General features: G+C 51.2%; 2 protein-coding genes across 7 annotated transcripts; one reads left to right on the top strand and one right to left on the bottom strand.

Annotated features, from left to right (window-relative positions):
* The first annotated feature begins 334 nt into the window (after window positions 1-334).
* On the top strand, window positions 335-18,324 carry abcc10 (ATP binding cassette subfamily C member 10). Of its 6 annotated transcripts, XM_088610605.1 has the most exons (23): window positions 1,750-2,156; window positions 2,858-2,906; window positions 2,972-3,153; window positions 3,404-4,754; window positions 5,173-5,400; window positions 6,291-6,447; window positions 6,631-6,761; window positions 7,296-7,375; window positions 8,159-8,330; window positions 9,187-9,285; window positions 9,435-9,624; window positions 9,922-9,999; window positions 11,117-11,299; window positions 11,385-11,526; window positions 12,003-12,195; window positions 12,627-12,970; window positions 14,064-14,233; window positions 14,712-14,872; window positions 15,397-15,650; window positions 15,921-16,066; window positions 16,751-16,848; window positions 17,279-17,391; window positions 17,748-18,324. In XM_088610605.1, exons 3-23 carry the CDS (start codon window positions 2,993-2,995, stop codon window positions 17,881-17,883), a joined length of 4,587 nt encoding a protein of 1,528 aa, XP_088466731.1. In that variant the 5' UTR covers window positions 1,750-2,156; window positions 2,858-2,906; window positions 2,972-2,992; the 3' UTR covers window positions 17,884-18,324. The 6 variants fall into 6 exon arrangements, with proteins under 6 accessions (XP_088466730.1, XP_088466735.1, XP_088466734.1 ...); XM_088610604.1 differs by lacking the exons at window positions 1,750-2,156; window positions 2,858-2,906 and adding an exon at window positions 335-475; XM_088610608.1 differs by lacking the exon at window positions 2,858-2,906 and having other exon boundaries at window positions 1,747-2,156; window positions 12,036-12,195.
* Window positions 10,750-11,112, bottom strand: LOC148646383 (ATP-binding cassette sub-family C member 10-like; the record flags this gene model as incomplete). Its single annotated transcript, XM_088610027.1, has 1 exon — window positions 10,750-11,112. A coding segment is annotated over one exon (363 nt), but the record flags the coding sequence as incomplete, so codon positions are not given.
* Window positions 18,325-20,668: the final 2,344 nt, after the last annotated feature.

The following is a 20,668-nucleotide window of genomic DNA, read 5'->3' as shown; positions in this document are numbered from 1 at the left end:
CCAACCCTTGATGTTGTGAAAACAAAAATAATGTTAAAAGTAACCGTGTTGCCCCCATCGACATCAGTACACTTTTGACGACACGCATATTGCTTTTACGCGTTTGTGAAACACTGTCACACAGCGTCAAGTGTTAGAAGTCAATAACCCTAAATTTCCTTTTCTAATCCGTAAGCAAATTTAAAACATTTATATCGATTACATCACTTCCAGCTCGCCCTTATGGCGACAGTCGAATCCATTATCTAGCAAGACAATTTGTTTTCACATCATATAAAAGTCCAAAGTTCCTAAAGCGGATATTTTCTGATGCTCCTTCTTTGTTCCGGTGTACTTTTGCTTTAAGTATTTTTAAAAATTCATAATTGCTGGTCAAAGTGCGAGGTACAACAGTCTCATAATTCGGTGCAATAAAAAACAAATCGCTTTCCGCATTTCAGTCCTGAATGGAGGAGCAACGAGAACGAGATAGGAGGTAAAGTTTCAAATGTCTTGGACTACTGCGATTGCGAATGTTTGAAAAGTGTATTTTGTCATAGCTGTTAAACCACGTGGGCCTCCCAAACCCGTGTGAATAAACAGAAGAGCATTTAAATGCATAATGATAGCTTGTGCAGCTCTGTGCTTGAAAATCCCAGTGAAAACACTCAGTTACTGCAACGTGTTGCGAATGTCATATCGTATACCTTCGATCCTACAGTTTTCCTTAAACTTTAGCATTATTGACCGGTCCTGGACTGGAGGGCCGATGTCTGTGTGTGGGGGGGTTTTCCTCTAGCTAACAATGAAGTTTAGTAATTGATTCAAATGGGCCACTTTACCAACTTTCTATAGCTCGTTTGGTGCTGATGCTTTTAGAGAGACCTGGAGCATTTAGAAAAGGGCTGGCTCTCCAGGACCAGAATTAGACGAAGCTCAGCCCCAGGTTACTAATTGAACATTTCATTGACCTAGTAATAAGATTCATTTCATGCCTTTGTATTTTAAATCGTGAACACCCATTCATGTTCTAAACCACTTGATCCAGCTCAGGGTCGTGGGGGAGCTGGAGGCTCTTCTGGGAAGCACCAGAGGAAGGCAGGGTACACCCTGGATGGGACACCAGTCCATCACAGGGCAGGCAGAGACACAGACACACACTCACACTGCAGCCAGTTTTCATACAGCAGCCCATTAACCTCCAAGTATGTCTTTTTTACAGTAGGAGAAAACTGGTACAACTAGAGGGAAACATGCAAACTCCACACAGACAGCACCCCAGGTCCAGAATTGAACCCAGGACCCCAGCACTGCAAGGCAGAAATTGCTCACCACTGCGCTACTATACCACTCAACTTGTAAACATGTTGGGGTTCATTTTTTAACTACTGCGCTCAATGAAGTAACTTGGGACTCCAACTTTTGGCGCAGAAGGAAACCTGCATAAGGTCCAAGAACGTGTCAGTGCAATTAAGGGTTCAATTAAAGAGCATGACGTCACAGTCCCGATCGCTGCGCGCACTTGAGATCTTGAGGGACAGCTTTAACCCGGCTAGCCAGAATAACACAGCTCCGGAGCAGGCCAAGGTCCCCGTTAGAGCTATCGACTCAGGACTGGGGTGGAGCCGGTTAAAACCACAGTCGGGACCCTACTGTATCTAGTCCGAGCGAGTTACTTCGCGCAAAGCAGGTGGAGCTCCAGCTGTGTACATTGGTCTCCGGGTCGTTGCTGTAATTGTAAAGGCATGCACGCTACGTACACTAAACTAGATCCATCTCTTTTCGTTTTTTAAGTTAGCGATTTCAAGTTATTTAAGAGTTCAACGAACTGAAGGGCAGCTGTAACAAAGCTTTTAAAGCGATTATGTCCCCGGTCGTCGCGGCTCTCCGATCATGGCCAGAGCACGATACACCTCCAGTCCCCCAGGCGGCGCTAAAGAGACGCACCTCAACGCCGCCATGTATCCGTGTTGTTCGCTCCGAAACCTCTCCGCAATGCAAAAGTTACTATCTTGCACGGGTTCCGATCACCTGTGATTAGTTTGCTTTTATGAGGCTTTGAATTAGACTCCAGATATCAGGCAGTCATTGGCGCTTGGCGATGAAAGTAAACGCAGAGAGATGGTGAATGTTGGTGAGCGCAGTGATGACAGCGTATTGTAGCGCAATATATCAAGGTAATAATGTCACCGACAAGTCAAAACCTTATTGCTTATTGGAATTTATGGGTTTATGTTAAAGGTCGCTTCTGTCCGGGTTAGTAGGCATTTACAGATGCTGAATGTGCATGTTGATCACATACGCAGCTCCTTTGTCGGAAGAAGCTGTTCAAATATATATTTTTAAAATCTATGATGTATCATTCGTCTGTGTGCAACGTGTGCGCTGTTGACGTGAAACGGAAAGGACAGCAGCAGTAAACCCATCATTTTCTGTTTTCTATTGTGGGCAAAGCGCGTTATTTTTCAATTCACCTTTTACAGAGTGATGATGTTCATTTGAAAGTCACTTGAACTCAATATGAAATAACTTAATAAGGGCTCATCACGTCCGCCTAGTCCTCGAAGGTTTCAGTGTGCTGGGAAAAGACGAACAAAATCCCAGACGTTACATTGTACACGTTCGGGATAGTTTTGTGGCAGGATTGTGCCAGGATTCCTGTGGTTTATTCAAGCCCGGAACCAGAGGTAAACAAGTCCTGCGACGCGTCTATATTTCGCTCAGTATATAGACTATAGTTGTATTAGAATATTCATCTTTATTCTCGGTATTTTCGGTCTCACGTCACTGGTCTCACCCTGTGTATTTAATACAGTAAATGCTGCTGGTGATATCCCACTTTGTCACCAGTTTAACAAACAGCAATGTTCTTTCTCAGAAGGACCTGCTCAGCCTGAGGGGCCAGACGCCCAGATTCTCTCAGGCAGGTACGCTGCCGTCGTCGTAAATGGGGAAGTACTGGCCTGACTGCCCGCTTGTCTCCTCTCTGTAGATGACGGTCTGAGTGTGGGAGATGGCTCACTTCCTGGCAGAGCTCTGCCACACGGACAGTCTTGACCCCCTGCCGGTGTGGCAGAATGGCACCATCAGCCCCTGCTTCAGCCAGCTGTTTCTCGGTGCCCTGCCACACTCTGTCCTTGCTCTCTCCAGCGCCTGTTACCTGAGCACCCCCAGGTAGGCCAGCCTGCATGTGTTCAGGCCCTTACACAGGCACGTTGTGCGCGCGCTGTGGCTTAAATGATCTCGGGGTCTTCTCTGAACATGGCAAACGTAAAGATCAGGCGAGGGGATATTTCAGTGTGTTTGATGTCGTTGTGTGTGCGAACGTAATTTATGAGCCCGCCTTCAGGCGCTGTCTGAGGGCCGGGTGCGAAGCCAGGAGCGGACGCGGTGACCGGCCGGTTTCTGTTCTCCTCCCCCGCAGCTGTGCGCCGGCCGGGGCCCCCCCGGCCTGGGGGTGGCTTTGCCGGGCCGCGGCGGCGGCGCTGCTGGCCCTGCTGTTCGCCGCAGACCTCGCGGTGTCCCCCCTCCTGCGGCAGCCCGCCCTCTACCTGGACGTGCTGGCCGATGGCGCTGCCGTCCTGGCATGGCTCGTCCACTGCGGGGCGCTGGCGGCCCTGCGCAGATCCGCCCACGGAAGGGGCAGGGGCCCGCCGGAGCTGCTCGTCTCCGCCCTGCTGCCGGCCGCCGCCCTGGTGGTCAGTCTGGTGTCTTACCTGCGGGACCCCGGCTACCTGGACCCCGGGCAGCCCCTCCGGCTCCTGCGCCTGGCCGCGGCGTCTGCCCGGCTCCTCCTGCTGCTGCTCTACCTGCTGGCCTGGGCCGCCCCCGGCCCCGGGGCCCGGGCGTCGCTGTCCGTCAACGACTCGGAGCGCGCCCCCCTGCTGGCCGCTCCCGGGCCCGGGGAGATCGTGGGCGAGGACGGCAGCGGCTGCATCTCCAGGCTCTTTTACTTCTGGCTGAACCCCCTGATGCAGCGCGGCCGGCGCAGGGAGCTGGAGAGCTACTCCGACCTCTACCTCCTGCCCCGCGGGCTGCGCACCTCAGCCGTGCGGGAGCACTTCGAGCGCTGCTGGGAGATGTGCTCCCGCTCCAGGGAGCTGGGGAGGAGCGCTCAGAAGGGCGCGGCGGGCTGGCCAGAGCCGCCGGAGGCGCCCGGCGGGGAGGGAGGTCCGCTTTCTCCTCCGACACCCGAGGTCAGGCTCCTGTGGGTGCTGCACGCGGCCTTCGGGACCAGGTACTACCTGCTGGGGGCGCTGAAGCTGGCGGGGAACATGCTTGGGTTTGCCGGGCCGCTGCTGTTGAACAGCCTGGTGAGCTTCATGGAGGCGGGCGCGGCGCCCCTGAGCCGAGGGGTGTGGTGCGCCCTGGGGCTCTTCGCCAGCACCTTCCTCGCCGCAGTCCTCCGCAACGTCTTCACCTTCGAGGTGTCCAAGATCTCCCTGGCGGCCCGCTCCGCCATCATCTCCGCCATCTACCGCAAGGCCCTGTGCGTCAGCGGCACCACCCTGGCCCGCTTCACCCTGGGCGAGGTGGTCAACTTCATGAGCACCGACACCGACCGCCTGGTCAACTTCTTCGGCAGCTTCCACGAGGTGTGGAGCCTGCCCGTCCAGTTCGCCATCACGCTCTACCTGCTGGACCAGCAGGTGGGCGTGGCCTTCCTGGGCGGGCTGGCCCTGGCGCTGCTGCTGGTGCCCCTCAACAAGGTGATCGCCAGCCGCATCATGGAGAACAACAAGAGCATGCTGAAGCACAAGGACAGCCGCGTCAAGGTAACCACTGACGGGCTCCGGCTTTGCTCCTGCGGGGACACGCGGCTTTCCACCTTTCATGCAAGCTCAGTGCTCAGTGAGCCAGTTACTGGCTTGGTTAATCACGTTTAATGTGATGTTTAGCTGTTTAAATAAAACCTATTAGCTATGTATCTAAAACTTGGAAGGCTGAGGCTTTCTGGGACCAAGGAGGAGACAACTGGTGTGTACTGTCTACAGTATGTCTCACCCTACAGAGATTAAACTAGTGAAATCATAAAATGATCCTGAGATTTACCGGTAACCTTAAAATAACCTGTGCTCTGCTGACAATGCATGAAATGAAGCCAGGATCATCAGTGCTAAGTGTGGAATGATCATGCACTTTAAAAGGTTTTCTTTACTTCATTTGCCACGATGTCCGTGTCTAAACCTTTAGCTGATGACTGAGGTCCTGTCTGGGATGCGGGTGATAAAGTTCTACACTTGGGAGAAGCACTTTGCGGAGAAGATCGCTGGCTGCAGAAAGCAGGAGCTGGCACACCTCAAGACCATCAAATACCTGGATGCTGTGTGCGTCTACACCTGGGCAGCGCTGCCTGTTGTCATCTCCATTATCACCTTCATCACATATGTGCTGCTGGGCCATGAGCTCACTGCTGCCAAGGTCAGACTGGGTGTGTGTGCACACGCCCTTCTTGACTGCTTGTACTTGAATAGCTCCAGTTTGCACTTAAAACAGCGGTTCCCAATCCTGGTCTTCCAAGACCTGCAATTCAAACTAGAATTCAAACTAATCCAGGAATACAATACACACTTAAAAGACTACTAAATTCTCTCTAGATCCATCTCTCTTTTCTCAATCCCATGCCAAACAAATCCCTTGCAAGTCTTCTTTATCTCTTCCTGACTTCTCAAACCTGAATGGGACATAGGACTGGCTGGCTACTGATGTTAAAGCACAGGGGTTAAACACTCCTGTGCAATCGAAACTCTCTGCAGTTCGGGATACCACTAACCCACTCCCTCCCTGACCTGCAGGGTCTTTCACACGGCACCCTGCCCTCTGCCCCTGCCTGCTGTTATATTGGCTGCTGCTCCTACTGAGAAATCTCCCAAGGAAACGCAGGGCCAATCCGGTGATCCCCTTCTGCCTGTGGAATGCCGTTCTCCAGGAGTCCGATCAGTCGGTCAGGAGCTGGGAACACGCAGTTCAAATTCAAATTCTTCTTATTAAATCAGTGAAGGGTCTGACTGTGTACCTGAGAGCTCAGGTGTGTTGGTCCCCAGGACCAGGATTGGAAACCATTAACTTAAAAGGAGGTTTGTTTTAAAAACGTTTGCAACACGATTCCCCACAGATTCATTAGAGGCTATATTTCCTTTGTAAATAGCACTTAATGTAACTATCATAAACTGCGGCAGGTAACGTAAGCCTAAAGGGTTGTAAATATGTTCAGGCTAAAAACATGTATTACCAGGGAATGAATGCGAGTGAGGGTTGACTTTTAAATTACCTTTAAACCTTTCGTATTGTTATCTGCTGCTGTCTTGCAGGTGTTTACTGCTCTGGCGTTAGTGGGGATGCTCATCATGCCCCTCAACAACTTCCCCTGGGTCCTGAACGGGACCATAGAGGCCAAGGTGTCTCTGGACCGAATCCAGCGTTTCCTGGAGCTGTCAGACCAGGATCTGGACGCCTATTACAGCTCAGGTGTGCGTCTGCTTGGCAGCGGGGGTCAGAGTGGGGGTGCAGACGCCAGGCTCGGGCCCCGCCGCCGCGCGCCCGGACTGCGCCGGCCAGGGGTCCCGCTGCGCCGTCGAGGTGGGTCCGAGCGTTAGGTGCTCGGGGGTCAAAGCGACGGCCGATTCCTGAAGAAGAATTGTGTTTTCCCAGAGGTCCCGGAGGACCCCCAGACCGCCATCCAGCTGAAGCACGGAGCCTTCTCCTGGCAGGGCCCGGCCAGCAGGGACCCCCCAGCAGGGGGCAGCCTGCAGCTGCACAGCCTCGACCTCACCGTCAGACAGGTCTGCCTCTCCCGCCGGCCGCCGCTCGCGAAGACAGCGGCTTGACTCTTCGTTACGCCGTTGTTTTCTTTTGATCATAACAGTAGCCATAACGATTTACAACGGCTTGGCACTTTGACCGATGAACTTTTCTAAGCAGGAAAGTTTCTTCTAGATGTTTTTGAAAACGGCATGCAAAAAAGGTACGTTTCCGGTGCTCTGTGGCTCAGGATCTGCGCCTGTGGCTGGAGGGTTTGCCGGTTCAAATCCCACAGCTGGCAGAGGAATCCTACTAAGTTGTGCCCTTGAGCCAGGCCCTTAACCCCAACTGCTTCAGGGGGTGCTCTTCAATGGCTGACCCTGCACTCTGACCCCAAGCTTCTCTCCCTGTCTGTGTGTCTGTGTGTCTCATGGAGAGCAAGCTGGCGTGTGCGAAAAGACGAATTCCTAATGCAAGAAATTGTATATGGCGAATAAGAGTGATGTTATGTTATGTCTCGACGAAGAGACTCGGGGGTCTCCCCCATGTGATGCAGTGATCATTCTGTCCAACAGGGGGCGCTGGTTGCCGTGATAGGGAAAGTGGGCTGTGGGAAGAGTTCTCTGCTGGCAGCCATCACTGGAGAACTAAACAGGTAACCAAAGGAATCAAAGAAAAGCAGGGCGGTGTCAGGCCAACCAGGTTGCGACTGTAAGTGGTCTCAGTGTACAAGTAGGAGGGACTTTCCCCACTGCGCCAGAGTTTACTGTCCAGTAGTTCCTGCAAGCCTACAGTAGTTTTGCGTGAGGTTCCGTCCTTTGGATGAGTCGTTAAACCAAGGTCCGTGGGCATTAACAATCCACTAGCACTGTCTGTAAGAGTAGAGTACAACTCCCTTAAGGTTCGCCTTTCATGAAGTCAGTGAAGCAACATTTTACTTATCTACCTCATCTGATGTGTTGGGGAGTTTCTGGAGAATACTGGCTTCTGTCAATCACCCAGGAGTGTCTCATAATGTCAAGGAATAGTAATTGTTGCTATTTATATCTTGTTCATAGCTGCGCTGTTACATGACTAATATATCAATATATTACAGCTCCCAAGAACAGGAGTAAGAGTGGTTCAGCTCCTGCAGCATAATGATTTGATTCTGGCCTGGTGATTTTATTTGCTGCATCACTCACTTGGAAATATAGAGCTAATCATGCTCACAGAAATATAAGTACAGGGGCTACGTGTAGTTGTGTAGAATCATTTTAGTGCAAAATTACGAGGTGGAGAGGTTTGGAGTCAAACATTAAAGCTGCCAGAGTATTGGATTTGTAGTTCAGCTGCAATAGGATGTGCAGAAGATATCATCTTCCTGCTTGTTTTTGCGGTGCCGTGTTGCTGCCGCGGCAGCTGCTTCCTCCAGCCCTAACGCTCTGTGCCTGCGCAGGTGTGGGGGGCTGCTGTACGTGCAGGGCAGAGAGCTCGGCTTTGGCCTGGCCGCGCAGGAGCCCTGGATCCAGCACGCCAGCGTCCGGGACAACATCCTCTTCGGCAAGGAGCACAGCGCCAGGCTGTACCGGGCCGTGCTGGAGGCCTGCGCGCTGCCCGATGACCTCAGCGTGAGTCGAGCTCTCCGCAGCGGGCGGGCACACAGCACAGGTGGTCTCGCTGAAGTGGGAGCGGCTTTGGCTCGTACGCCCTCCCCGTGTTTGTGTGGGTTTCCCCCAGGTGCTCCAGTTTCCCCCTAACAGTCCAAAAACATACTGGTAGGTGAATTGGCTCCTGGGAAAATTGGCCCTGGTGTGAGTATTTGTGTCTGTGTATCGGGCCTGTGATGGACTGGCGTCCCTTCCAGGGTGTGTCCTGCCTTGTGCCCATTGCTGGCTGGGACAGGCTCCTGCTCCCCCACAACCCTGAACTGGATAAAGTGGTTAGCAAATGGGTGGATTATGTAGTGATTATTCCAGTCCCAGGACGTAAAAAAGTAAGAGGCTACAAATGAGAGGGAGCCATTCAGTCCATCTAGCCCATTTGATAGTGATTAGTTTGATCCAAGGATCTCATCCAGCTGTTTCATGAAAATGTCAAGGTTATTGGCTAAAAGAGCATGGCAGGAAGGCCTATCGTTTCTGGTTTTAAATTAATAAATCCTAAAACTGCCAGGGACAAATTGCATCCAACCTGAAGATGGCTTTTTAATGCCTTTAAATACTTTGTCTGTGTCTTCCTCAAATTAGAAACGACAGACTCTGATCAAGGCAGTGCAGTAGCCCTGTCCTCATTATCAGCAGGGAACTCCTCAGTTGAGTAATGTCAGTAACAGTAGCAGGCGCAATGCCGGTCTGCTCGGCACCCTGCCTTTACTCTGTGTGATTCAGTCCCGTCCGAGCTGGCTCTGGTAGAGCTCTGAAGGCCAAAGCTTCAGGCATTGGGTTTGACACGGCCTGCTCTGATTTTGCTGATGTTCGTTTGCAGATTTTGCCATCAGGGGACCTGACTGAGGTCGGAGAAAATGGGGTGACTCTCAGCGGGGGACAGAAAGCCCGTCTTGCCTTAGCCAGAGCCGTTTACATGGTAAGGCAGTCTTGAACATTCCCGGACTGTTGTAGTCGTATTCGTGACCATTGAATGAGACCGTAATATTATATTTTATCTATAAAACCTTCTTTTTTCGGTTATTAAAAGTGGAAAAACTTGCTTTTTCCACGCCCTCCCGTTCCCAGGAAAAAGACATTTATCTTCTTGACGACCCCTTGGCTGCTGTTGATGCTGATGTGGCCAGTCACCTTCTGGAGAAATGCATTCTGGGAATCCTCAAGCACAAGACCAGAATCCTTTGCACGCACCGCACTGAGTTTCTCGACAAGGCCGATGTCGTCGTCTTGATGGATGAGGGGAAGATTGTGAAAACTGGTACAGCACAAACCAAAGCTCTGGAACCCTGGCTTAGAAAATGAAACCAAAACCATTTACTCTTTCTAGATAAAAGAAGATGAGATATGATCTCAGTTGGTTAAATATTTTAAATTGATTCTGATTAACTTTCATGTATAAGGATGTAAGGTGTTAAATAGGAGTATTAATTTCACAAAGCACTATTTGTCTTTGTGAATTAACCCACCCTTGGCAGTCTGTCTTTCAATGTCACACTTGAAATTACTCTTTTAATTCTTTGTGGATTTGGTTAGGATTGTGTTTATTTCATTTCAGGAACCCCTGAGGAAATTCTTCCTCTGGTGGAAGCAGTTCCCAAAACCAGGAAGAATGATGATAATAGGAAGGAAAAAGGTATTATCATACCTGCAGAAATAAAACCATGAAGTAATGGAAACAGGAGATATTGCACTGCTATGGGCTATTGATTGTTGTGCCAGTTTAATCTCAGTGGTATGCACAGCAACCCAACAGGACACTTCTAGCTTATGACAAGTCTAAGTGGTCCTGGAAGTCCGTACCGGAAGAAGTTGTTAAATTAGATTGATCATGTCATTTTCATTAGGTCATGAAAAGCTGAGTTAGAATGAAAATCCCCCAGGACTGGGATTGCCCACCCAGTAGTAACATACTCCTGTAACAGTACTACTATCAAAACACTAAAGCAATAAATGGTAATAATTATGATTCCTTGCATCCATGAAGGGATTTTATATCCCAATCCACTTTTGCATGTAGCAGCCATACAGCACAGCCGATGAGCTAGATAAGTAAGATGCTACATTTTCATTTAGTCAGGCGCAAACTTTAAAGCACAGGGCCAGTGTCCAGCAGGTGTCCTGGGTCTCTGGGAAGAGGTGAGCTGGTCTTGTTAAACTAATGATCAGCTCAGTTAGTCTACGAGCAGAACTGGTGGGATGAAGACCCGCAGTCACCATGGCCTTCCTGCCCTGGAGGTGTGTCCCTCTGCTTTAGACAGGTTACTGTGTGGTAACGTGCCTGCGACCGGGCATCAGTGTTTGTGGTCACAGTCGGGGCTGCTGCCTGCATGTTCTCTACAGGCTCTCCAGAATTCATGCTCTAAGAAAAGACCGTCCTTCGTTTCTAATGCACGGGGCAGAAACAGCCCTTCGCGAGAGTCAGGGCTGTCCCGGGAGTGCAGCCTGCGGACAGCGGCTCATGGGGCTGCTGGAGAGCCGGAGAGAGAGCTGACCTGGGGGCCGCTCGACTGGCGCGGATGGTGCTGAGGCCGGTCAGGGTCTCGGAGAAGTGCGTGTAGATGGGGGAGAGCGTGAGGCTGTAGAGGCGCTTGAGCTCGCGGGAGGAGTGGCGGTAGTAGCGCTGGATGAGGTAGTAGAGCCCAGCCAGGGGCAGCAGCACCAGCAGGATCCAGGGCAGGCCGTAGCTCAGGACCACCAGCAGCCCGAACGCGTCGAGGATGACGGGCGTCCGCGCTTTCCTGTCGTTCCAGACGGCGCCGGGGACGAGCAGCGCGGCCTGCAGCCCGCGGACCAGGCGCCCGTGGAGGCCAGCCTGCTCGGCGAGGAGCAGAAGCAGTCGGGCGTGGTGTCGCTGCGCGTCTACCGGGCCTACTGGCTGGCCGTGGGCAGCTGCCTGGCGCTGTCCATCCTCCTCTCGCTGCTGCTGATGCAAGGTGAGGACCAGCTGTCCCTCCCGCCCCGAGGGGGCTGTCGTTCGTACGTTCGGCTGCTGTTTGACACGGCTGTGTTGGCCCTCAGCGTCGAAGAACGTCTCCGAGTGGTGGCTGTCCAACTGGGTGTCTCACCTGAAGAAGACGGACAACGTGTCCCTCGCAGAGGGTGACCCCTCTCTGCTTCACCTCTCACCCCGCTTGCTGCTCTTCTCTCTGGGAGGACTTCTGTGAGTTGCATGTGAATTTTATAATGCTGTCTAAGAGCCTGCCTGTCTTATTCCTATGTCGTTTCGTGCACTGAATTGTTCAATTTCGTAGCTAAATGAGGTGGAAACCGTTAGCTCTCTGTTTTCTGTTTACTTGTATTTTAAGCCATTTTCTGAGCACATGTTCTCTAGAGCAGGAGTAGCCGGATGCAAAAGATCCCTTTGAAACTGAAATATGCGCTGGACCAAGACGCCAAGATGCTGGTCTATATTCTCTGTACTAAATAGCAGACAGAATGGTGGTGTCAAGCAGTATCCCAGCCCCAGAGGACTTTAGATATCTTTACACACAGATATTGTTTGTCTTCAGCCTGTAAATAGAACCTGTTTAAATGAGACTATGATTCCCAAACCACACACTGTACCATTAACCGGGATCACTCATTCATCCCACAGTGCCGAATGAATGACTACAGCGCTCTCTCCTTGTCTCCAAGGTCACCTGTCCCTCTGATGGGCTCCGCCCCCAGTCCCAACAGCTCCTCGGACCTGAAGTATTACCTGACTGTGTACGGCTCCATCGCTGCTGGCAACTCGGTGTTCACCGCCATCAGGGCCTTCCTGTTTGCCTACGGGGCCGTCCGCGCAGCCACGGCCGTGCACGACAGGCTGCTGGACCGCGTGCTGAAGGTACGGGGCTGAGCCGCGGCTCGCGGACGGGCGTGCTGCCGAGACCCGCGCAACACGGGGCGGAAAGGTCCTGAGAGTAGAAGTGCAGCCCCATAACGCCCGCTGTCCCCAGTCCGGCCCCAGCCGAGGGCAGACGTGGAGCTTGAAGGTGCCCCTGAATCAGGACTAAGGCTGTTGATGGCAGGCGACAAGGGAAGACGTAGAGGCGAACAGCTGCTCTCGCCCTCTTCAGCCGCAGCAGTTAAAAAAAAAAAGACTGGTCTCTCTAATTAAGCCTCCTCGTTTCTTACTGACTCGATGGCCGCTGCAAACACTGGGTCCGTTTTTGTGGGGAGCTGGGCTGAAGGTACAGATGCGTATTGATACCGCAGGGGAGCTGTCAGGTATTCGTGTGAGCTCATCCCTTGTCTCTCCCCTCCTGCGCCCCTCAGGCCACAGTGACCTTCTTTGACACCACTCCGCTGGGCCGCATTGTGAACCGCTTCTCCTCTGACCTGTACAGCGTGGACGACACGCTGCCTTTCATCCTCAACATCTTGCTGGCCAACGCGTTCGGGCTGCTGGGCATGCTGGTGGTCATGAGCTACGGCCTGCCCTGGATCCTGCTGGTGCTGCTGCCCCTGGCTGGGCTCTACTACCTCATCCAGCGCTACTACCGCCACTCCTCCCGCGAGCTCAAGCGCCTCTACAGCCTCACGCTCTCCCCCATCTACACGCACTTCTCCGAGACCCTGACCGGCCTCAGCACCATCTGCGCCAGCCGAGCGGCCCCCAGGTCAGCTCTCTCTCCGGCTCTCTGACAGGGCCCCGACGGCGGCACAGGGCCCCGACGGCGGCACAGGGCCCCGACGGCGACTCTGGGCTCCGACAGCGGCACAGAGGTCCGACAGCGGCACAGAGATCCGACAGCGGCACAGGGCTCTGACAGCGGCACAGGGCCCTGACAGAGGCACAGAGGTCCGACAGTGACTCTGAGCTCTGACAGAGGCACAGGGCTCTGACAGAGGCACAGGGTCCCGACGGCGGCACAGGGCCCCGACAGTGACTCTGGGCTCCGACAGGGGCACAGGACTCTGACAGAGGCACAGAGGTCTGACAGTGACTCTGGGCTCTGACAGGGGCACAGGACTCTGACAGAGGCACAGAGGTCTGACAGTGACTCTGGGCTCTGACAGCGGCACAGGGCTCTGACAGCGGCACAGGGCTCTGACAGCGGCACAGAGGTCTGACAGTGACTCTGGGCTCTGACAGCGGCACAGGGTCCCGACGGCGGCACAGGGCTCTGACAGTGACTCTGGGCTCTGACAGCGACACGGGGCTCCGACAGCAGCACAGGGCTCCGACAGGGACACGGGGCTCCGACAGCAGCACAGGGCTCCGACAGGGACACGGGGCTCTGACAGCAGCACAGGGCTCCGACAGGGACACGGGGCTCTGACAGCGGCACAGGGCTCTGACAGATACTAGTCTGACAGCAGCACAGGGCTCTGACAGTGACACTTTTCCCACACCTGGCAGAATCAGTCCTACTAGGAGAGGGAGATGGGAACTCAGTTGAGTACATGATCTCCTGTCATAGCCTGAGGAACAGTGAGCCTGTCTCTCAATAATGTTCTATGTGTTGTATGTGAATGTGTTATGATATGTTTGTATTGTAATTTGTATACTGTAATTCATTGGTCTTGCCAGTAAAGCTGTTTGAATTGAATTGACACAGGGCTCTGGCAGTAATAATGGGATCTAACACTGTCACATGGTTCTCATATTGACACTAGTTGCTGAGGAAAAGCACGGACCTGTGTGTTTGAGTTGATGTGCTGGTGTCCGGAGTGGAATGGGATAATGCTGTGGAACCTGTTGTCCCGCAGGTTCGAGAAGGAGAATGAAAGCCGCCTGGAGAGGAACCAGCGCTGTCTGTTTGCCAGCAATGCGGCCATGCAGTGGCTGGACATCCGGCTGCAGATGATTGGAGTTGCCGTGGTAACCGGCATTGCGGTCATTGCAGTGATCCAGCACCAGAAAAAATCCGTTGATCCAGGTGAGCGAGACGCTTGTCGGCAATCCTTATTCTCTCCTTGTCTGTCAGCTTGTCCGTCACTGCTGATGGGACGCCAAAGGGCAGTAGTGCCATCTGCTGGTCATTGTTGACACTTTTTTTACCCTTGCGGGAAGGGATGTGCGACTCGCCACATTGTGCTGAGGGTCCCGGTTGTCACAGTTTTAATTATTATTCGGTGCCGCCATCTGTTCATGTGAAGTTCTCACGTGGCACATATCCTTTCGTAAAGGAAACTTTCCAGCAGCAGCCATGTCTTTTTATATCTATGTTCTAATGATATATTATAATTTCACATATGAAGAAGAAAGTGCCCGGTTGTTTTGGGACAGTGCAGTACAATTGAAAGCTGCTGTACTAGAAGATTTCTGTTGAGGATCACCGTGGTGCCTTGGGCCGCAGCAGCACTGATTTTGATATGAGTTCTCTGTGGCTTCGCTCTTCCTGTGCTTCTCCGCAGGCCTGGTGGGGCTGTCCCTGTCCTACGCCCTCTCCATCACCAGCCTGCTGTCCGGACTGATCTTCAGCTTCACGCAGACGGAGACTCAGATGGTGAGCGTGGAGCGGACCGAGGAGTACTCCACCGACACTCCCATAGAGCCGCAGGGGGGCTGTGTTGAGGTAAGAGTGCTCGGGTGGGCTCGGCGACGCTGGCACGAGTCCCGTTCCTGAGCGCAAACACGTTTCAGGGCCCGAGGAGGGGGGATGAACTCAGGAGAGCTGACTAGGGGCAGTGCGGTGGCTCTGTGGCTTAGGATCTACGCCTGTGGCTGGAAGGTTGCTGGTTCGTATCCCGCGGCCGGCAGAGGAATCCTACTCTGTTGGGCCCCTGAGCAAAGCCCTTAACCCCAGCTGCTCCAGGGGTGCTGTATAAATGGCTGACGCTGCGCTCTGACCCCAAGCTTCTCTCCCTGTCTGTGTGTCTCATGGAGAGCAAGCTGTGTGTGCGAAAAGACAAATTCCTAACGCAAGAAATTGTATAGGGCTAATAAAGTGATCTTATCTTATCTTTACCAATTGCTCTCCCATACCTTCTGTTATCGCTGCCTCAATTGGTCATGAGCCGTGTCCTGTATACAGGGGGCCGTCAGGGTTAGGAGCGAAGTCTGGCCAGTGGTGACCTGTTACCTGCTGTGTTGCCCCAGGTTCCCCCCAGCTGGCCCCACAGGGGGCAGATTGAGTTCCAGGAGGCGGTGCTGGCGTACCGGGCGGGGCTGCCCAACGCCCTGGACGGGGTGAGCGTGGTGATCCGGCCCGGAGAGAAGGTGGGGATCGTGGGGCGGACCGGCTCGGGGAAGTCCACCATGTTCCTGGCGCTGTTCCGCATGGTGGAGCTGAGCGGCGGGCAGATCCTCGTCGATGGCGTGGACACCCGGCTGCTGGGCCTGACCGATCTCCGGTGAGCCTCCCCCCGGCCGCTCTCTGGCACGTGCGAGGAAGCAGGCCCCCGCGTGTGTCCTTCTGCAGCTCGGCGAGCCGAGTATCCTCTCCCTGTTGTTTTCTGGTCTGTTGTTGTGTGTCCCTGAAGCGCCTGACGATGGAGCGAAGGCTTCTGAGAAAGTCCGGTTTGCAGCCAGGCTGCCGTTGTACTCCAGCCACAGACAGAGTCTGGTGCGTCGCCTGCGCCTCTGTCCCGAGCCGAGCAGGAGTCATTGCGGTCTCTGTGCAGGTCCCAGCTGGCCGTCATCCCCCAGGACCCCTTCCTGTTCAGCGGGACGGTGCGGGAGAACCTGGACCCCCGCGGCCGCCAGCCCGACGCCGCCCTGCTGGAGGTGCTGGAGGAGTGCCACCTGACGGAGGCCGTCGCCAGGATGGGTGAGGAGCCACGCCGAGTCTGAGGACAGGAAGGAGAAACGGAAACTATAAATAGGACACACTGAGGCAGCCGTGGCTGTATGAGAAAAATGTTAGCATGTGGTGTTGAAAGTGTCGAATTTAAATCAAGGACTGTTACTGTATATTCAAATTGTATAACAGCCTAAGGCATCATCTTGACAATATCAAAATATTGTGTACAATTTTAGTCAGTATATAAAATATATTTCTGTTACGTAATCAGATACACAAAACATGCTGGTGCTTAAGGGAATGTGCTACACTACTGGGGAGTGCACTTCAAATCAAGAACAGGAGGAACTTCTCTACCCAAAGAGTTGTGGGAGTGTGGAACAAGTTCCCCAGACCCAGCAAGGATCTTGCAAGAAAAAGCTGGCTGAGATTATTGGATCGATTAGCGGATCACTATCAGAAACAGACTAGATGAGCCGAATGGCCTGTCTTTTGTAACTAGTCTGACGGTCTTTACTATGTTACTGAGAGATCAGGAAGGACCTTGGCCCTCCAGGAATTGAATATGAGATCCCAGGTTCGTCGTGCCGGAGCTGGCCCAGTCAGGGATTCTCCAGTTCGTGCAACAGGCTGCAGGCAGCGCGGGGGCAGCCGGGGTCCTGCTGCGTGCTGAGCACCGTGTGGTACTGACACTCTTCTCCTGGCCGGCAGGGGGTCTGGCTGCGGAGGTGGGAGAGAAAGGGAAGAGCCTGTCTCTGGGGCAGCGCCAGCTGCTGTGCCTGGCACGGGCTCTGCTGACGCAAGCCAAGGTACCGGTGCAGCCCCACCTTCACTCGGGGCGAAGCGGGGGCAGGTCTGTCTGAGGGAACCAGACAGACAGACCAGGCGGCGCACACACACCAACTGCGCTGTAGTGCATACCTGAAATATTCAAGACGTGCATGTTTTCGCCCTTAGGTTTTCTGTAACCCTATCCTCTTAACTGTCTGGGAATATTCTGAGGAGAAGTCATGATATGAAAGCACAGACAGCTTTTTTAGTAACACCATTAGAAGTCCTTTTGTTGTTAGGAATAAACAGCGTAGGTTCTGAAATGTGTTCCCAGGCATTTACTCAGTATCATCAAACAATACACATCCACTTTGACTTTTCATTGGAAAACTCTGTCCTTTCTTATCTCTGCTCATTAATGCTGTTGGGCCTTCCTTGTTTTTAATGGTTCCTTTTCTCTGTCTGAAGATACTGTGTATTGACGAAGCTACAGCCAGCGTTGATCAGAAAACTGACCAACTCCTGCAGCAGACAATCCGGGAGAAATTCAGAGAGAAAACAGTCCTCACGATTGCTCACAGGTGCTTTATGCCTGCGTGCTGAACCGGGATGCTATACTGTTATTGATGCATGACGGTGTCTACAGATCATTGATGATGATAATGAGAATGATAGTGGCCAGATAAATTACAGCTAATTGTTTCTTTTAGTAAGGAAAATGGTTTAAAAATGTTTTAAATGTAACTTTGTTCCAACCACACACTTATTCTCAAATACATGTATTTTTTATCATCATGAAGAGTGAATGACATGTTCTTTTGTCAGGGTGGTTGTTCTTTATCTCTTCCTGTGTATCCCACCTAACAGGTGGCTGCAGTCCTGCTTGGGCATGTCTGTCGTGTCATTACAGTTTTTTCTGTCATGTCTTTCCCCACAGAATCAACACAATCATGGATTCTGACAAGGTGCTCGTGATGCATGCTGGGAAGGTGGCAGAGTTTGAGTCTCCCAGCATCCTGTGCCAGCGGGAGGACTCTATTTTCTACAGGCTGGTGCACGGCCACACCGACTGACAGCACCCAGCACAGGGCTGGGCTCAGGGGAGACTGCCCACTGACCACGACGAGCAAGCTGCTGTTGAAAAACTTGTCTCCTGTCGGAGAGCTGGAATACTGCAGGCAGGAGCCCTTCCTGTCTGGGTCAACCCACTCGTTTTAGCTGAGGAGCTGGAACTTTTCAATACTGTCTCGTATGTGACTTGTATGTTATGGGGTTTTTAATTAAACATGTCTTTAGTCTGAATTTTGAAAATTCAGCAAAGTGTATAGTAATTATACGGTGTTGCATTGCAACACTAAGGTGTTACTGCACATTCAAAAGAACGTTCAATTGTTTTATGTCTGTTAAATATCATACATAAGCAATAATGGTTGTGGGCCGAGGACTTTGATATTTGAATTTGTTTTCTTCTCTGCTGAAGTAGAGAAAGAAATAAATTAGCTTTAAGAAGCGTTCCTCAGTCATTTTGTAGCCTTCTTTTTCTGATAGAATTCATGATCTGTGTGATGATCCTGACTCATACTGTTATGTACTGTATCATCTTTTGGCTTCAGACCAAGGCAAGGAAAAGTATTTAACACCCATCCCAGTGTTATTGCTCAGTATTTCTTTAATTACCACTACTTTGTAGAAAATACACATTTAAAATTTCTCATTCGATGCATATAGACACATTTATAAGCTCTCAAACTCAGATTTTCCTCTTTTTGATCCTATTTATTATACTTACGAATACTGTCCATTCTAAAGTATTGCTCCAGTTAGCACATTTTAATAACACTTCTGCTCGTAATCCTCCTTGCTTTGTGTTACATTGGACGTATATTACAAATGACCTTTTGGGATGATTGCCTTTGATGCATTTCATCACTGACCTGCCTTACAGGAAGAATGAAATATGACAGGCTAGGATCATCCTTGGAGTTTGAAGTAGATTGAGTGTTACTGAGAGAAAAAGCACGTCCGCCTTTAAGGCTCGGTGTGAGATCTGACAGGGGTTTGTTCCCGAGTCCCTCCACTGGACACAGGGGACGTTAATGGTGGCCATTACTGCTCCACACAGACAAGGGAACTCTACAGTCAAGTCCATCTCTGCATGTCTGCCCTTGAGTCTTACAGCCTTAGCCCATAGAGCGAGAAGGGTGATAGTCACTGGTGAAGGAGTTTGGACTGAATGAGACAAAGACTGCAGTCAACAATCAGTTTGACTGTGCTTTATATGTAAGTAAAAGCCTTTTTATTTTTCTGAAACAAACAAGGTGACACTCAAAAGAGTTTAACTCCACTTGGGAAAAAGAAAAATCTATATTGATATTAGTTTTGACCTTTCTGTGTTGCTGCTTGCTGAATTTGCACCTTTGAAATGTTTACCGTTATGGAAACAAGGAGAAAACTTTGCTCTCAAGCTCTTTCAGAGTTTTAAACTAACAAACATCTGACGTTTTATACTGCCAATGTTTAAGTCTTCTTGAATTTCTAGGAGCTCTGTCCACCTGGCTCTGTCTGCCCGGTGGTAATGAGCAGGCATTCAGAGTTCACTGAGTGACCGTCGGCACTGCTGCCTCAAAGGTCACTGCCTTGGGCTCAGTCCCAGACTGGAGAACCTTCTGGGTGGAGTTTGCATGTTGTTTGCTTGCATTACCTTCAGTTCCCTCACTTTCCTCCCACTTACTGACATCCCGATTGGTTAAATTGTCGCTGTGTGCAGACACATGCTAGGTGCTGGACAGGACATGGAACTCTTTGCTTCCTGAATAGGAATAATGTGACTGTTACCATGAATAAATATCTTTCTGGTTATGGATAGATGCCTTATCTGAATATAGTGAAGAGTGGCCATTGTCCTCTGAGTTTAGGATGATTTTGTTTTTACATGCAATGTACAAACACAGTACTTGCGATCATCGTGCACAAAGTAGAGTTCAGTACCTTTTTAAAAGAATGCTCGTCTCCGTGTCTACGCATCTCGCTGGCTAATATGAACAAAAGCAAGAACAATCCAGTCCGAACTAAACTGTGAAACTGCAGTGATTTAAGGGTAGTGATCAGTTTCAGATCTAACATCTGCTTCAGGGACTGATGAAGAAAAACACTCAACAGATGGTAAGTGACAAGCAGCTCATCTTGCCTCCTGGTTAGTAGAATTTGATTAGATTGTACCTCTACTGTGCTTTTGTTTTAAAATGAAGGGAAATACACAGTGTGGAAGACCAGGTATGGTATTTTCTGTTCCAGCTTGTACAGTGGATTTAAATATGACTCTCAGACATGGATAAAATGGACTTTATGATCATTTGACCTTTCTCTGCTGTCTTCCATCCTGAATATATCCTTACTTCCAAGTCACCCAAGAAATAAATTAAGGAATTCTTAACTCTACTTTCCAACAGGAAATAAGGAATCCTATTGCACTTATTCCTGGGATTGATATTACTTCCACCAATGGATCAGGTGTCATTAGTGCTCAGATTTCGGAGCGAAGGAAGTACACAGACTAAATTTGGCCATTCGGAGCCCGTGGGCAAAAGTCACAGGCACCAATAAGTGCCCTCAGATCACAGAGGCGGGTAGAAGGATCTGTCCAGACATCTGTATCATAAGATATAAACTGTACAGGGATCTTGACTAAAAGATTGACTACGCTCCGTAAAGACCACAGGGTGAGTTTTCAGTTAATTCCTCTCATATTGGCAACATAGTGACATCTTGGCTTCAAGGCATATTTTAATGCATTGTTAGCTTTGCCTGCTGTAGTGGTTGTATCTGATTTTTGCAATTACTGATTACTGAAATGGATAT

The sequence above is a fragment of the Lepisosteus platostomus genome, chromosome 17 (assembly GCF_059453375.1).
Source record: "Lepisosteus platostomus isolate fLepPlt1 chromosome 17, fLepPlt1.hap1, whole genome shotgun sequence".
In the NCBI taxonomy this organism is placed as follows: domain Eukaryota; kingdom Metazoa; phylum Chordata; class Actinopteri; order Semionotiformes; family Lepisosteidae; genus Lepisosteus; species Lepisosteus platostomus.
Note: the sequence above shows the minus strand (reverse complement) of the source record. Positions and strands in the feature narration are given on the sequence as shown.

Bases quoted from the DNA above. Each gene is read 5' to 3' on its own strand.
- abcc10 (XM_088610604.1), top strand. From the start codon at position 2,993: ATGGCTCACTTCCTGGCAGAGCTCTGCCACACGGACAGTCTTGACCCC. The intron at 4,755-5,172 runs GTAACCACTGAC...CTAAACCTTTAG, and splicing joins ACAAGGACAGCCGCGTCAAG to CTGATGACTGAGGTCCTGTC. The intron at 14,873-15,396 runs GTAAGAGTGCTC...GTGTTGCCCCAG, and splicing joins CGCAGGGGGGCTGTGTTGAG to GTTCCCCCCAGCTGGCCCCA.